This window comes from Capricornis sumatraensis, chromosome 1 (genome assembly GCF_032405125.1).
Source record: "Capricornis sumatraensis isolate serow.1 chromosome 1, serow.2, whole genome shotgun sequence".
Lineage (NCBI taxonomy): Eukaryota > Metazoa > Chordata > Mammalia > Artiodactyla > Bovidae > Capricornis > Capricornis sumatraensis.
The window spans coordinates 31,366,292-31,384,031 of NC_091069.1; the positions used below are offsets into that span (position 1 = coordinate 31,366,292).

Consider the following 17,740-nt stretch of genomic DNA (forward strand, 5'->3'; position numbering starts at 1 on the left):
TTTTTCCCTGCTGCACATACTATTTTACCCAGTGAGGTTATATGTGTGTCATTTATATCCTGCTTTTCTCATTCAACATTATTCTGTAAGCATTTTGCCATCTCCTTAGGGAGTAAGCATGATTTTTATTGACTATATAATATTCCAGGGTAAAGTCTTAGCTCAGGGAGACCAATGCTGTCCTAGCATTTGTTTCTGCGTTGACGTTGGTTTTCTCATTAAATACATGAATTAGTAAATGAGGTCCTGGGCAGAGAGCCTCCCTGCTTTCCATAGGGAGGAGCTGAGGGTCCCAGAGATGCTCTCTGCCTTCTGGCCTGGTGTCAGGACCTGCGCTGTCCCCCCAGGGGCCCCAGTCCTCACCTTTCCACGCCTCCTCTGTGGAGCAGGACGCTGGGGGCCTTGAAGGCTGGCGTAGAGGCGGGATTGGGCCTGGCGGTAATGCCTCGGAGTCGTCCTCTCACAAGTCAGAGGCTGGGCACATGACTCTCCCGGGCCTGGACTGAGTATACAGTTGGTGCTCAACACCTGCCCATCCTTGGTTGATGTGGTTTATTAATGACCCAAGGACTGGGGGAACCTTACTTCTCACAATACAAGGCTCTTGTTCCTTTCTGATAGCTCAGGTGATGGGGGAGGCACCAGGTTAGGTTGGGTGTTCCTGGAGGCCAGGAGCTTAGCTGAGGCCACGGCTGCTGCTACTGATCCAAGACACCCTGCGCTTCCCTTGAGGGTCTGGATGCAGGGCTAGGTCTCTGCCTCTGGAGACTGCTGGGGGTTGGGCACCAGGGCAGGACTCCTGCCAGGCGGTGGGTGCTCACCCCCCTGCTCTGCTTCTTTCCAGGCCCCCGGAATCTCCAAAGCAGACAATCAGTCCCAGGGACTCACGACCAGCATCCGGTGGGGGCAGACGCCCATCAATCAGTCCACGCCTTGGGACACTGATGAGCCGCCCTCCAAACAGATGAGGGAGAGCGACAATCCAGGTGTGTTCTGCAGGGTGGACAGAGGCGCCTACCCTCCGGCCGGGGCGGGGGGAGGTGTCCGAGACCGCCTGGGCGGCCCAGCTCCTCAGCAGGTCCTGAGCCATGGCCTGCAGCAGCCCGGACCTCAGGCTGTGCCAGGGACAGGGAGGAGGGGCAGGAGGTGTGTGACTGTGTGTAATTTCCTGGGCTGTGTCTCCATCGCTTTCTCTGCTGCTCAAGGAAATACTGGGAAGAACAAGGGAGAGAGAATGACATATGAGTGGCTGAATCTGCTTTAAGTTATTTTGGTTAGTCATTCCCAAGCCTCAGTACTCTGATTCATAAATCTCCAAAGTCATCCATCCAGTGAGGTCTTGCTTTGCCAACAGTTATATGAGAACTGAGAGAGGTTCCACTCACTGGGAACTGGGGGTTTACCGCCTCCTATAGCATCTCAGGCCTTCTTTGGACAGCTCCAACCATAACAAAAACCTTCCTTGTTATCTCCCATTGATCCCAGGCCTCCCCTTGGGATACACAAAACAGGTGAGCTTGGCCATTCACACCACAGCCTTACAGATATCTAAAGACCCCCATTCATCCCCCTCCAAGTCTTCTGCAGGAGGAAGACCCTGAGTCCTTCAGCCATGCCCTCAAGCCCAGTCCCTTCACCTTCCTGGGCCTTGTTCCTCTCTTTGCATCCCCCAGAACCCAACACACAGAAACCACGAGTGGCCTGCTGCACCTTCTTCACTCAACCCCTCTACCTGGATGATTGCAGCCTCACCTCACTTCCGCTCTGCTGGTAACCACATTACATGATCTCTCAACAGTAAGACCCCAAAGCTGTCCAGGTGGCTTCTCTGTCTATTTCCTCCCAATCTGGCTTAAGCAGCTGGGTGCGGGGGACCCAAGAGCAAGACCACATCCATATCTTCCTGCATGACTCTTAGCATCTTTTCCTGCTTATATTGCTGACCTGTGCCTAGCCCTCCCAACATGATGTCACCTGCAGACTTGGTCATACGTCTTCCATTCCATCATCCAAATCACTGATAGAAAAGGTGAGCACGTCACTAGAGACCTCCCTTTGCATCTCCAGCACCCTCTGGGCCATTAGCCGGCTCATGAGTGAATCGCTTCTGTGGCTCTGCCTCTCTGTATGTTCACCATGGAGTTATCCAAGGTTTCACCAACTGTGCTCTGAAGTTCTGATGTGTTTTTCCAGGCTTGCTTACTAGCCTGCAGAGGACTGAGTGTCAGAAGGCATGCCTTATCCTTAAGACACCAGATTAGCTCACAGTGACACCACCTCCTATTCTACAGGCTTGGAAACAAGCCCCCTTAGCAGCCCATTCTAGAATTTTGCTGGCACTGCTTCACGGACACCTGTCAGCTTCTAGTTTTCTCCAGCCTCTCTCATTATCAAAATTGGGGGCCTCATTCTGTGTCTCATCTCATTGCTCGCAGCAGCTCTGTGAAGTTGGCAGATGAGGAACCTACTCATGGAAGGCTTTGCCTAAGATCACTCAGCTAGTGAGGGCCGACCCAGCGGGGCTTCATCTAATCACGGATTCCTAGGCTGTGAGCTCCAAGGACGCAGGCTCCTTGCTCACCTCTCTGACCCCGGCACTCGGCCCAGGGCTGGAGGCAGTCGGTCGGTGTTTGGTGAGTGAATTGTGTAACTGGCAGATGACATCTCTCCCATTTCCCTTGCAGGCACAGGGCCGTGGGTGACCACGGTGGCCGCCGGAAGCCAGTCTGCTCTGATTGCACACTCCTATGGAGTGGCCCAGCCTCCCAGCTTCAGCCCGGCGGTGAACGTCCAGGCCCCGGTCATCGGGGTGACCCCCTCACTGCCTCCCCATGTGGGGCCCCAGCTCCCGCTGATGCCAGGCCACTACTCACTCCCACAGCCGCCCTCCCAGCCTCTGAGCAGCGTGGTGGTCAACATGCCCGCCCAGGCCCTGTACGCCAGCCCACAGCCCCTGGCTGTCTCCACACTGCCCGGCGTCGGGCAGGTGGCCCGCCCGGGACCCACCGCCGTGGGCAACGGCCACATGGCAGGGCCCCTGCTGCCTCCACCGCTGCCGGCCCAGCCGTCTGCCACTCTTCCCAGCAGTGCCCCGGCCACCAACGGGCCCCCCACGTCAGAATCGGCCCATGGGCTACAGATGCTGCGGACCATTGGCGTGGGGAAGTATGAGTTCACGGACCCTGGGCACCCCAAAGGTAAGTCCTGCTGCCCACGTACTCCTGTGTGCCTCACCCGTGCCCCCATGTGTGGTCACCACCACAGCGTGCACAGGAGCCTGGTTCCTGGGGCCCTGCTCCCCGGCAGTCCTTCACTGCTTCAATCCAGGCTGCAGTGGGGCCTCCCTGCCCGGGACAGCTGGGTCTTAGACCAGGGAGGCAGAGGGGAAGGTGGAGGACAGGACAAGGAAGGCAGGGAAACGTGGACAGACAAGCAGAGGAGGGCGGGGAGAGCCTGCCGAGTTCAGGGCCTTCCGTCTTCAGCCTGAGTCCTGGCCCATTCTCCCATCTGACCCAAGGCCAGGCCACAGGCAGCATGAGCAGGAAGCCTCCTCTTAGGTCCCCCTAGAACAGTCCCTTCGTGGGCCTTCTCCATTTTCCACTCATAAGGACAGTCAGAACATGAATTGGCTGTGTGCCCATCCCCCCACCCCCGGAAAAGTACCCATTGCTGAGCGTTGGATGAGAGCAGCTCAGGGGTCTGAAGTGAGGCCCGGAAGACCCCCACCATCACCTCCCCTGCCCATCCTGAGACAGCTAAATGTTTGGTTTCGAGAACCCATGGGTGGTTCCGTGAGACCCCAAAAAAGAGCACTTCCAGCCTTGGCCTTCATTTAACCCCCTTCCCCAGGGCCTGTTTTCATTCCAGATCCTTGAGAACAGAGCTGGGGGAGGGAAGACACCAGGATATGGTTCTAGGCTGGGCCCCGGCCCGAGGCTTAGAGCAGAGGGTGTCAGCAAACCAGCCTCACTCTTGACCAGACTGAGGGGTCTGGCGGCCGGGATGCAGAACATCTGGGAGAACCTGAGGCTGCAGCTGAGTCTGGGGGGACGGGGGCGGGGAGCTTACACACCCCTAGACTCGCCCATCCCCTCAAGGTCCACTCCTGCTGAATGGAAAGGAGGGAAGCCAGGCCTGGACCCACGTGTGGACAAGAGGGTGCATAATGGGTGGTCTGCCCTGCTGGGCTTCCAGGCTCCCTCTGCAAGAGGAGTAGGTGGTCTAGAAGTGTGAACCTCGGGCAAGACACCTCAGCCTCCCAACTTACGAACCCTGAGATGGGGAGGGGGCTGCAGACCAAAGTCTTAGCAGAGTAAGGGCTCCAACCAGCCATTCTCATCCAGCCTGCCCTCCTGAATCTCTATCTTTATCCCTACGAGCAATTTCTAGGCCTTGTCAAGCATCCCAACAACAAAGCCGTGTCTAGATCTCTGTCGGGTTTAATTCCCAATCTGATTGAGTCCTGACTGCCTTTGTTTTGAAAATCAGCACTAGTTTTAAATGAGAAAATTACATCTAAATTTTGGTAAACTCTTGCTTTGTTTAAGATCTTTTTTAAAAAATTGACTACATTATTTTTTGATTTGGTTTTTTTTGTTTGTTTTTTTGTTTGAATTGTTTTGGTTAAGCTCCTTCTCCCTTTGGGAAAAAAAAAGTACCCACAGTTTTTATGCCACCAACAGTGACACACTGGGTACTGGGTGTCCGGTTACTCCCAAGGCTGTGCCAAGGCCTGAGACACTGGGAGGGTTTCCATCTCCTCCCATCAGGTGGGGGGAGGAGGGTGTGTCCACCCCACCCTCACCCCATCCCAGGGAAGCTCCTAGAACTGATGAAGTTCTTGCTGCCTTGCCAGTTTCAGGCATCCCCCCAGGAAAAGGTGTTGGTTCTGTGCAAAAATGTAACCGGCTCAGACAGGACCGGTTCCTGGTTTAGGTCTTAACGTAGAGCTGGGATCCACCCCATACCCTGCCCCTTGAAACTGCCAGGAGTAGGCACATCTGATCACCATTAGGCATCTGAGTTCGTAAGATCATGAAGATGTAGGTGGTCAAGGCAGGTCCCTGCTGAGCTCCTGTTCATGCTGGGCCTGCAGGCCCTGCAGAGCCATGCCTGTAACATCTTGTGGGGTCAGACAGCATGAACCATCCTCTATCATGGGCCTGAGCCCACAGACAGGAAGGAGGAAACCCCTAGTGGGGTTTGCTCTTCCAGCCACTGGTGTGAATTCTGTGCCAGGCCTGGGGATGCTGTGGGCCTAGAAAGTGTTCACAGCCCCACCTTCTGGGGAGCCAACTAGATTCTCCCAGCTCCAGCTGCTGACCTGTCCATCACACCAACTTCCATAGTTCTCCAGTGAGCTGGCTGATCCCCCAGAAATTACATTGAACTCGCTTCTCTATTTACGGCCCTCGTCAGCTGATTTCTCCCCCCAGTATTTGCAGCGAAGAAATACAATGAAGCCTGCACGCACAAATGCCTCCCAACTCAAGCCTGGGTGGGTTTTTTTCTTTCTTTCTTTTTTCTTAAGGTAATTTCTCCTTTCATTTCTAATCTTAAAAGCCTTTATTGCTAAAGCTATAATTTATCTGTCAGATCTAATGTCAAACAACTGCATATTTTTTAAAATAAGAAACCCAAATTTTGAAACCAAATCTTTGAAACTTGCTATGTGAGAATCATCTTCCTGACAAGCCCACGTGGGTTTGGATTTGGGTCACTTTTAATTTTGCCCCTAGGGATTTTACATCTCCGAAGTCCAATTGATTTCACACTCCTAAATGACAGGCAGCTGGCTCCAAGCAGGAACCAGGAGGCCCTGCATGAGAACATCAACACTAGTCAGAACTCTACTTTAAAAAAAAGAACTTTCCTTTTCTCCTGTTCTCTGTCTGAAAGCTTGCCGGGCATTATAATAAGATCCACCATAGAACTCCTTGAGATCTAGCTCATTAAAGTCCCACGATTTTTCCTACTATTGTTTGACGTGACAACCTGATCTCTCGCGGAACTGAGTAATTACGAAAAGATCTCCTCCATGAAGAACAGGTCTTGCCAACCAAAAGGATGGGCCACTGGTATTTTTAGACTTCATTAGTGCCCTGATTTTAAATTTCACATTTTGTTTCTTGTAATTATCTTCCCATCGACTGAGTTGAAATTTCAGTTGGGACTCTGTTAGTGTGCCTTCCCAGAAAAGGTGTTGGGGCTTTTGTTTAAAACTTCACCAGTTGAAAAATACAGGTGGTGTGGAAATGCTTTTTGATTTGCAATAGGTCAAGCGATTGTCTCTCATCTCTGACTAGAGAAGCCAGTTTGCATGCAGCTCCCTGTAATGAATGTTATTTCCATGCATTGTGTGCCTATAGATTTTTTCTTAAGAAACTTGAGATAAACCTCCTTTCTTTCTAGAAGAACAATTTGGGGTGGGAGGAATCTGTAGGATTTCTTTTTTTCTTAAGATTATATATTGAAAGCTAATTAAATTTTATGTGTGCAAAGTGATAAAGGGGGGATGAAGATTTAGTTCTACTCGAATCCTGTTAGAAAATACCTGAGCCATTTGTTGGTCTTGTTGCTTTGCACCCCTGAGCTGGTCCATGGGCAGAGGTGGTGACCAGCATCAGACCTTGTGAACCCACGAAGTCCAGTGTCTCTGCACCGGTACCACATGAACCCAGCTATGTGTGTGTCACCGCAGAGGTGCAGGCTACTGCTGTCATTCTTTCTAGCCCCTACCTTCCTCCATGAAGGACTTCCAGTGGCCAGGAGGGTGATCAGAGGCCCCTGAAAGCCCCAAACACTGGACCTAGTGGTGAGCTGCAGAAAGGCTGTTGTAATTTCATCTGCATGTCCAGGGAGAGAGAAGCCAGGCTGCAACTGTCCCCTCTGGCTTCTGGACCAAAAACCAAAGTCCAAGTTGATCAGAAGTGAAGAGGCTTATCTCTTTTGACTTTAGATTTCATAGGCCCCAGGTGAAGGGCCATGAGGGTTCTCAGGGCTGGGGAGTCCTGTAGTAGGTGTGTGGGAAGCCCCTTCCTATGGGTTTTGCATCTCCTCCCATTTCACCCTTGCCTCCGAACCTCCACACCATGGAGCTCTGTCTATCCTCTGCCATCTTCTATTTGGACAGCAGTTGCCCCAGCCTCCACAAGGGACAAAGACAGGATCCAGGAAAGGGACTTGGAGGCAGAGTGGACAGCTGTGTGACTGCAGCAAGACTTCTAACCTCCCTGAGCCTTCCTTGCCTCATCTTGAAAATGGGATGACAGTACCACAATCATCAGGCAGAGAGGAGAAGTGAATGAGATCACAGGCTGGACCATACTGTGCCGAGCACTGTGCCCACTTATCGCCAACCCAGTTGCTCCTGCTGACATAGGCCCCAGGTTTGGGGATTTTAGCAGAGAGAGAAGCTGGCAAAGACACAGAAAGCAGGGCCTCTGCCCCAGTGCAGAGGAGATGGGAGGAGCCCAAGCTTGTTCATGGGGCTGCCAGCCCCTGGTCAAGCTGCTTAACAGGAATGCTGTGTCCCCATCCCTAAGAGGGAGTGGGATGAGTCACCTTCCTCGCCCCCAGCCCTGGTGTTCAGCATCAATCTCATCTCTCCCTGCATCAGCCTCTGACACACTAGGGCAACTGACTCCCTTAATAACAGATTCTAGAAGAAGCTGGGTATGCAGGATAAAGCTGTCTGCCCACACACAGTTAGCCCAGAGGCACAAATGTCCCAACTGACATCACCTTGCCACAGACCTGCTCTTCCTATCTCTGTCTCAGAAATGATACCTTGAATCCATGCCGGAGTTCAGACTCCAAACCCATGGTCTTCCTTATACCCTTATGTGCTGAGTCTGGAAACTCCTTTGATTCTGCCTCCTCTAAATTGATCCTCTCCTCTCAGTCTCCGTGCCCTCCTTTCAGGCCAGCATCACTCCAGGCCTGCATCAGTGGCCTCAACAGTACAACCCCTCCCGTCCAGGGTCCATGCTGCAGCCAGAGTGATCATTTCAAAACACAGGTCTGGTTCTGTTACTCCCTGCCGAATGCCTCTAACGGCCCCATTGCTCTCAGGACAGAGTCCAACCCTTGACACGGTGCTTCAGCATCCAGCTCCTGCCTGCCTGCCTCCCAGCTTCATCTCTCACCGTCTCTCATCAGTCTGCTAGCAAGCTGCCCTGTAGCCATTCCGCAGTCTGGGTTCTCTCCTGTCCAGCTCTGCTCTGGGCCTTGGCTGAGCACTTATGATACAGTTTGCCTGTTCTGGGTCATTCTCCCAACTAGACTGTGAGGTCCTGGGTTGGGGGCCGGCACAGACTCCACCCCATTCCACCCCACTTTCCAAGCCAGTACCTGGCACTAAACGGTGAAGAGTTAGAGGAATGAAGGCATAGAGCACTGGGATGGGAATTATCCAGTGAGGTTCTGTGACTTCTCTGCAGCTGCCTCCTCTCTTTGTATGGTGAAAACAGGTTAGTACTTGAGGGTCAAGACATGCAGTCTATGTGAGACTATGTGAGACAAGTCTATGTGAGACTTCCTTCTGTAGCTTCCTGGTCCCCCCATCCCTGCCCCATACTTCTGGGAACAGAAGTCCATCTGTTTCAAAGCTCCTCCTGTAGCCAAGCATCTCGACCAAAATATTAATCCTTACCCCAGAGCATATGGGAACTGAAACTCTGCCTCAGTTTCTTCATCTGTAAAAGGGGGGTAAAAAAATAGAATCTGCTTCTTACACTTGTGAGGATTAAGCAATTTATTTTACATAGTGCCTATGTAAAATAGTGCCTTTTATGCTTTGCTTTTAGGATAGTGCCTAGCCCTTTGTAATTACATATAAAAGTGTTTCCTATGATGATGGTACAGGACCATCCTTCAATGTCCATGGCCTTTTAGAAACCCAGGGGAATGTGAAAAAGTAAAGACCAGTTTGCCTTCCAGAGTCTTAGGAGATTGTGTTAACATCATGATGTTTGAAGCACCTAGTTCCCAGAGGTCCACTTTGTACAAGAGAAAATGGCCTTCTCTCATTGTAACATTTTACAATCCCCTACCATCACCATAACAACCAGAGGGAACCAGCCCATTGCTGGGAGCCTCCTCCTAATTCCAGGAGCTATTTGTCTTGGGAGGACTCCTCCTAATGACCCATAGGGGCTCTCAGCATCCTTTGATGTTCAGCTTGATATTGGGGGTGCCCAGAGCACTGCAGGGGTCCTCCCCCATGGCCATACCACTAGATGGGACAAATAGAATTACGTCACTCCTGCAGACAAAACAACCAAGGCTGTAGGTGGAGGGGGTGAGGAGCATGTGGCTGGCAGCATGAAAGGTGGCCAGAAGCCCAGGTCCTGCACCAGACTGCTTGGGTGGAATTCAAATTCCACTACCCACTAATCCAATGAACTTGGCTAGAAACCTGGTATCTCTAAGCCTCTAAGTTATCTGTAACACAGAGATAATAATAGTGCCATCTTCTTAGACCTGCTTTAAGGATTTAACAGTGTATGTAGAGTCTAACCATGGTGCCTGGCACATAGTATGCTTGCAATAACGTTAGCTGTTGTTATCACTACCACTACTATAAATTCTAAAGAATGCTGAGTGGTGGGGCAGGGAATACTGTCTGAAGCACCTTTGGCTCAGGATCTCCGTTATTATTAAAGCAAAGTTGTCCAAAACATTCTCCCAGCTCTGACTGACACAACACTCAACACAGACCTGGAACCAAACCCACAGTCCTGCCATCATGATGACTTTCCCCTTTCCAGCCCCCACCCCAACACACACGCTCCCCCAGGAAATAAGTGTCTCAGAGCCTATGGAATCTGAAAGTCCATCTCATCTCCATGAGGTCTTTCCTCCTCTCCTGCCCCCAGCCTGCCACAGAAGGCCCTCCTGTCTTCATAGGGCTCTGTCCTCCAGGGATTTGTGAATCATTAATTGGAGGATTGTCCAGGGCTTAACGGTTTTGTTAACAGATCATTTGACAATGAATGAACCAGGCAAGTGGAGAATGCAGCACCGCGGTCAGACCACCCAGTGATGGTGTCATGCTTGGAGCAGGAAGTGGGCCCTGAGCCCCAGCCTGCATTTGTCCCTCTCGGGGTCCCACTGCTCAACAGAGCACCGGCAGAGCGATGTGCCCTAGGCCCCTTCTCAGTGAGCCAGGAGTGGTACATGGGCTTTCAGCCCCAAATCTCCACTGAGCATCTTCCGGTTCAGAAATCCCACTGTGGCCCTAACTGCCTGACAGGCAGGGCAAGAGGAGTCCAGACACCGACTGGAATGGGATGGTGGGGGAGGCTTTTCAAGTGGGAGCCAAGGGAGAAAACGTTTCCAGTCCTGGGATTTCAAAAAAGGATGGTGATCCGCAGCAGGAAGCCAGCTGCCAGGGTCCCGAGCCCTGTCTTCTCTCAGAAGTTGTGACCCAAGCAGACAGCAAGCAGGAATGACCACTAGGTTCTGCATCACTGACTCTCAGAAGCCACTGACAGGCTCCAGCCACGTTACTTCCCTCCCTACTGCAACACTAGGTATTTACTGAGCAACTAGGAGGATTCCCCAGTGGCTCGGTGGTGAAGAACCCTCCCGCCAGTGCAGGAGACTCACCCTTGGGTCAGAAGGATCCCCTGGAGAAGGAAACAGCAACCCTCTCCAGTATTCTGGGGAATGCCCTGGACAGAGAAGTCTGGCGGGCTACTGTCCATGGGGTCGCGAAAGAATCAGATGGGACTTAGTGACTGAACAACAACTATGTGTGTGTAGTAATAGGTACCTACTGTGTGCTGAGTCCACACTTGGCTTCTCCCAGGCACAAGAGGCATGCCCTATGCAGGTCTCAGCTCCTGCTGAGCCTGAGGTCCTGTGATCATGTCCGCAAGGTTTCAAACACCATGTTGGGTGCTGGGAGGGATGGAGTTCTCCCTGGAAGATCCTGAATTCGACTTGGAGGGGGATAGAGGGGTAGTAATAAGAGCTAAGGGGCTGGAAAAGAGAGGTCAGTGTGGACTGAGCCTTTAAAGGCAGTTGAAATGATTCAGAGAAGGAAGCGGAAGGCAGGTAGTTCCACAGACACCAGCTCTTAGGAAGAAGGCCTGAGACAAGTGCCAGGGACCCAGAATCATCACTTCAGTTCCACAGAGTTACACACACACACACACACACACATCTACCCAAATGGTCCTCAGTGCCCATCCTGATCAAGAACAGGTTCAACTAGTGGTTTATGCTGATTCACACCCATGAAATTCATTCTCTGAACCCTTGAAACATAAGGTCCAGAAAGCCTGGGCTTTGCTTGGGCTTCCCAGAAGTTCTCTTTACCTCTCCCCATCAGTGATGGCACAGTAAGGGTCCATGATCTTGGGCAAGTTCAATTCCTCTGTCCCCGTGCCATTCTGGTCTTATAAGGTGAAGACCTCTTGGTCTTTGGGGGCTTTCTTCTGGGAAGGAAGCACTTCGGGGTCATTAGCTTCCAACTGGGAAATTGATGCACACTCGGGATCCAGGAAGTCTTGGTAAACATCTTTCTCCTGTCGTAACAGATGTTAACGGCAAGTTTCCTGTGGCCTGATCACTATTCAAACAACCAACATGTGCCATCTTGCTAGGAAAGGCATGTCCTGTCGGGCTGGCCCCTAGGGCTTTTTGGTTCAGTTTTCAAGGTTAGAGATGAGTTTCAAAAAGGGGAGAGCTGGGCAGGTCTGGCGTGCCTGCTGCCTCTTCCCCAGGCGCAGGAAGGCAGCAGTACCCCAAACTGTGAGACCGTGGCACACACCTGGCTCAACAAAAAACGACTCAGTTACACCCACATTCCATTCAGGAGCATGCTTACTATTCTAGAAACTGAAAATGTGAAAATAATACAGGCATAGTAGGTTAGGAACACAAAACATCATGTCAGTTGCTTGAAGCAAACAATGGCCAAAAGGTTGCCATCTATTGAAACTGTTGTCATTGCCTATTTTCTTAGTGTAACTCTCTTTAAAAACCTGTATCTTAGAGGGAAGCCCAAGCATTTTCAGTGCAGCACCAGAATGTTATTCGCCTCATAGCTCTCCCTGCAGGGTTTTGGGTGACCAAGTACAGCACCGTTGACCGTCTTGTTTTGCCCACTGGCTTCTCACTGCCTTTTCCTCCCCTCTTCCCAGTGACCACTCAATGCTCTCATGGATCGGTGTCTCAGACCCAGGCCCAACACACACCCCAGGCAAACACCAGTTAGTTTTTACCACTTTCTGCAGGACCAATGTCATGGGCTATATGTTAGTCAGATACTACAGACTGACTCAACAGAAGTTAAGTTTCCCACAGTTCCGAAGGCTGAAAATCCAAAATCAGGGTGCCCACAGGTTTTCTAGCGAAACCTCTCCCCTTGGCTTGCAGACGGCCGTCTTCTCAGTGTCCACACGTGGCCTTTCCTCTGTGCATGGGCTCCTGGAATCTCTTCTTATAAAGTCATATTCAATTAGAGCCCTATCCTGTGCTCTCACTTAACCTTAAATCCCTCCTCAAAGGCCCTGTCTCTAAATATAGTCACACTGAGGGTTAGAGTTTCAACATAACAATTTGGGGAAGACGGACCTTCCCAGGTGCCGCTAGTGGTAAAGAACCTGCCTGCCAATGCAGGAGATGTAAGAGACTCGGGTTTAATCCCAGAGTCGGGAAGATCCCCTCGAGGAGAACATGGCAACCCACTCCAGTATTCTTACCTGGAGAATGCCATGGACAGAGGAGTCTGGCGGGCCCCAGTCCACAGGGTTGCATAGACTTGGCTATGACTGAGGCAGCCTAGGAGCAGCAGGACACGGTTCAGTCTGTAGCAGGCTATATACATCAGTCGAGCTGGCAAATGGAAAGGGTGGCCCCTCACCACAGCAAAGTTACTTACATGACAGTTACAATGTAACCGCATGTATTTTCAATGCTTGACACTTATTTGAACTTTTTAATCAATTTACTGTTATCATTTTTACCAGTTTAACTTTAAGCCACTCACTCTATTCCTTATCCACTGAGCACTGTCTGTATTTTCCACTGTTAGAATCATCCGTATTTGGGGTTAATTTTTTATTTCTGTAGAACCTTCATGCTGGGAGGGATCTCAGAGCCATCCAGCAGAAGCAAGAATTTGCCCTCCACCGCTGGGGACTAAGCCAGGCCACTCACAGCTAGATGGTTTATGATATTAAATGGTCAAGAGCTGTCTTCCTATAAGTTCCATGCTCTGCCCTCTGGGCCCATCAGAGCAAAGCTGGCTCCTGTTCTCCATGACAGCCCTTCAGATGTGTGATGGTGGCAGAATTTCCTTTTCTACAAATATCTCCAGTGACCTCAGCAGTTCATCCTATGTGTCCTTTGGTCCTTTACCATGCTGGAGTCCTCCCTAATCATGCTCCAGCTTGTCAAAACACCTCTTAAAGGGACACCAGGCAACGGTCTCCCCCTTGGTCCTGAGCATCACACTGCACATAGTCTAACTTTTCTATAAAAATCATGATTTATTTGTATAAAACACACTCATACACACCCAGGCACACACACACACACTCCAACTTCCAAGTTAAGAGAAAAGAAAAAACAACCTCAGAAAAATCCTCCTGTCCACTCCACCAAATCTTTAGGGTCTCTTCCCTCCTCTTTCTCATCAAGGTTGGGGTTACAGATCATTACTCTTTATAGAGCTCCCCTTTCCTATACCCTTTTCCCCCCAGTCTTGGCCGTAGCAGAAAGCTGACCTTTCCACTGAGTTTTCAAAATTATTTCCTCTGGAGACTAGGGGTTAGATGTATCTCAGCCCAGCCTCTCCACACCTACGTCACAGCTGTGCTTTCCCCCAAGCGCTCATCACCTGCCCCTCCTTTAGTGGGAATTTACTCCCAAGCAACACTATCCCCCTCCTTTCCACCCGCTGCCCCTTCCCCAGGATGGTGAATGTCAGCGTAGAATATTATCTTAAAGGTCATTTAGAGACCCGCCACTCCCTCAGTTACAGGTGGGGAAACTCAGGTTCAGAGGTGTCACCGAGATATGACAAGGCACCGCCTCTAGCAAATTTCCTGTGACCACCCCCAGTCGCTAGGAACCTCTGCTGCTAGGAGTTCTCTCTAGAAGTTTCTCTCTCCCTGCAGACTGAACACCGCTTGGAGTCAGGCCCAGCGTCTGCCTGGATGCACTGGGCTGGAACACCGTGCCTCTCCAGAACCCACCCGGGGGGTACACACTGCCTGGCACACACAGCCCACAGGAGTGCTGTGCTGGCTGGCAGCTCCACCAGGCCCGAATGAGAGGAAGGGGAGGGACAAGTCACCACATGCTTAAAGGGGGGCCAAACCATGATGCCAGCATGTGGGCAAGGCCTGTGGTGGCCCTAGGAATGTGGACTGATGGGGAGGAAACATTGACCAACAAGCAGAGGGGCAAATTCTGTACTGTGGGCTCCAGGGCCCTTATCCCATCACTCCCGTGGCTGGGGCTTGTCCTAGAAGTGCCTGCTTAATGTGCCCCTAAGCAGAGACCCATCCTCCAGGTCTCTACAAATATTGGGTGGTTGGGGGCTTTGCTTTTAACTTGGGGGCTTTCAAAACTGCCGTTATATTGTGGTTATTTCAGTAAGTCGAGGCCCATTTAAAGAGCGCAGCTCCCTCCTAGAAACATGAACATCTTTAGTGGCCAGCCATGTTGGTCCATTAGAGTCCAGAGAATCTTTAAGAGCCAAAATAGTGGCCCAGTTCACACACCCAGGATGTTTTCCTTTTGTTCAAACCCCAGGACCTGTTGCCAAGGACCTCACAGGCCCCCATATTTAGGAACCACCAAGTGGTGACTCTGAAGGCTCTCAGACCATCTGGCCATTTGAACAGACAGCTTTCAGAAATTCTGATTGATGCAAAAATAAACCCTGTATTTTCTGTCTTTCTTCTATATGGAGATATTCATTACCTTCTTAGACCCACCAACAGTTATTTATGAGCTGAGGTGTTTTTGGTGTGAGCAGGGACTCCAGAATTCCTAATTTCATGTCATTCATCCCAGAAGGCAGAGAAGTAGCCATGTGCCCTCCCTCTGGGTGTTTGCAGTAATGACACCAACCCAGGCCGCAAGGCTGGACCTGCCAGGTGCTCTCGGGCTGTGTGTCAGGGCCCACCATTCCAGGGGGCTGGTGGCCACTGCTGATAGAGGTACCCTTGTCTTCTGGAAGGGCACAGAGTGGGGAGCCAACATTTTATTATCTATTCACTCTGTGTTTATGTAATTCTTGCAGTGGTCCTGTGAAGTAGATCACAGGTGGAAAATCAAAGTCTGGGTTATATAATCAAGACCCAAGCATAAGTGGTAGAACATGAAGGAAGTCGACCAAAACCACCTGCCTCTGACGCCCACCCCATTCCAACACACCACACCTTGAAGCTTCGGGTTGCAACCTGTACTGTCACTAGGTATGTTTGGAGTAAGGATGGGCAAGTCCCACAGTGGCCGCCTTATGTCTCTAAGAGTCATGCGTCTGATATTTCTCAATATAGACTGATGATTCTTAGGTTCTTTCCTCATCTCCAAAAGTGTCATGTGATGGGTGACTAGACGGGTGGACTTAAGTCCCAAAGTTAATCCTTGCGACACGTGGGCATTTTAGGGAAGCCACAGTCAGGGCATTCGCTGACCACCACCGAGGCCACTGGAGCTTGGGGGTCAGGCAGACTTTCCTGTCGCTACACCTCCCACGCCTTATACAAAGCATTGCCAGCGCAATAAAGTTAATGGAGCCCGTCATCCTAGGAAAGAACCAATTCTGGCCAAAGATGATACATCTTTGAAGTTAACGAGGTCTATTAATTGAGCTTATGCCCTTTTAAATGAGCAAAATTTTTGAAATCTACTAAATAGCAGCACATCCATCTAGACGTAGTTTTACTGACACCTCATATCTCTGTCCCTGGTGGTTCAGACAGTAAAGAATCTACCTGCACTGCAGGAGACCTGGGTTCAATCCCTGGGTCTGGAAGATCCCCTGGAGAAGGGAATGTCAACCCATTCTAGTATGCTTCCCTGGAGAATTCCATGGACAGAGGAGCCTCGTGGGCTACAGTTTACGGGGTTGCAGAGTCGGACACGATTGAGCAGCTAACACTTTTCATATCTCTGTCACCGATGGACAGGAGCCACCAGGGTAGAGCTCTGGGAACTGGCTTTCAGCCAACATCTAGCACAGCCACCAGCTCCTCCGGAGCTCAACAGATATGTCTGACCAGCCATTCTGGCCTGAATCAGCCCAGTGCAGCCATGGGGACCAGACAACCATATGGTAAATCGCTCAAAGAAAAAAAGCGATCAAACTGAAGCATGCTCTCTTGAAGAGCACCCACCCCAACCCACAGCCTCTGAACCCTTTAGTCCTAGCCTCAGGATTAGGGGGGAGAGCTGCACAGGACTCAGCTAGTCGGCCAGCCCTTCAAAAACAACCACCGCACAGGTGGCTCTAGGGCTGGGTGGTCCTTGGGCTCCAGGAAGGGGAGCAGACACCATTCCCAGGAAGTCGAGACCTGGAACTGGCCGAGCATAAGGACGAGGTCCAGACTAAAGAGGGCCCATCATGCCAGGGCCCCCAGGCCCCTGAACACACACCAACGCTCTGCCCAATTTCAGTCTCCCCTCGGCTACCACCGCTCACAGTTGCTAAAGAGCACAAAGTGATGCTTGTTGTGCCCACAGAACATCTGCTGAAGGCAAAACTTGTGTTTATAGTTCTTCACTTCAAAAGACTGGCCATGTTATAAAAAGAAAGGGACCATCTGTCCCGCTTCTGGACCCCAGCGCCTCTTGGAAAAGATTTCTGTGCAAGAAGACAGTGAGAAGTCAACACTGACTTCAGGAAACTATTTTGAGGCCGGAAAAGAATGGTGCCTCCCCGCCGAGGGGAAGTCGAGGCAACAGACGAAAACCAGCTTTGTGGAGGTCAGGAGATGGCAGGCACCACGGGAGGAGAAGGGCAGTGGCCCCGCTGGCACTGCCCAGATGTGCTGGCTATGCCGAGGGCCAGCTGGGAGGACAGAGGGGTGTGAGGAGTGGGCCAGGGGCCCTGGGGCCCCAGGAGAAGGCAAGAAAAAGTCAGCACCAGTTGGCAGTTACACGAAATCCAAAATCGTCTCTCTGTATCTATTCACTCCAGCTTGTCCAGCCTTTCTTATCCAAAACGCCCTTTAGGACAGCATCCCTTTCTGCATCTTGGGGACCACCTTAGGCTCAATGATTCCATTCCAGAGGTTGGTAACTGAGGCATTCTTCCAGAGTGCACAAGGGTCCAATCTGTCTGTGAGGCCTGCTGGGCAACTGTCTGCCTTAAGTTTTTGGGCACCAGTACGGAAAGGCGGAGCGGGCGCTGAGGTGAGCATGGGGTAGGACTTGAGACGAGGGGTCCCCAGCCTCCCAGTCACACTCTCCCAGGCTGGGGCCCCTCCAACCACAGCTCCCCAACAAGGCTCTTCCCTCCCTGTCTCATTGGCTCAAGTCTCAGCTCATTGTCTCTGAAACAGCTCCTTCTCCCTCCCTCCTCCCCACCCCAGGAAAAAGTTGGGTTTCTACCAGATTCCAATCTGATTCCAAAGCCTTGGTCCAGCTTGAGGCTTCTTTTGTTTCAGATCAAAATCTGCTTTCTTTCTGAGGGTCTGTCCCTGGGGTAGGCATAGGGAGAGAGGAGCTGGAGGTCAGGAGTGGGATCCTCTGAGAACACTCCTTGTTCTCT

At 51.3% G+C, this 17,740-nt stretch overlaps 1 protein-coding gene across 1 annotated transcript in view; it reads left to right on the forward strand.

Moving 5' to 3' along the window:
- Positions 1-17,740, forward strand: part of KLHL29 (kelch like family member 29) — a 145,358-nt gene that overhangs the window by 73,947 nt on the left and 53,671 nt on the right. Inside the window, exons 2-3 of the mRNA XM_068984092.1 lie at positions 845-986; positions 2,685-3,197. Of these exons, the coding sequence (XP_068840193.1) occupies positions 845-986; positions 2,685-3,197 (655 nt within the window). The remainder of the gene's footprint in view (positions 1-844; positions 987-2,684; positions 3,198-17,740) is intronic.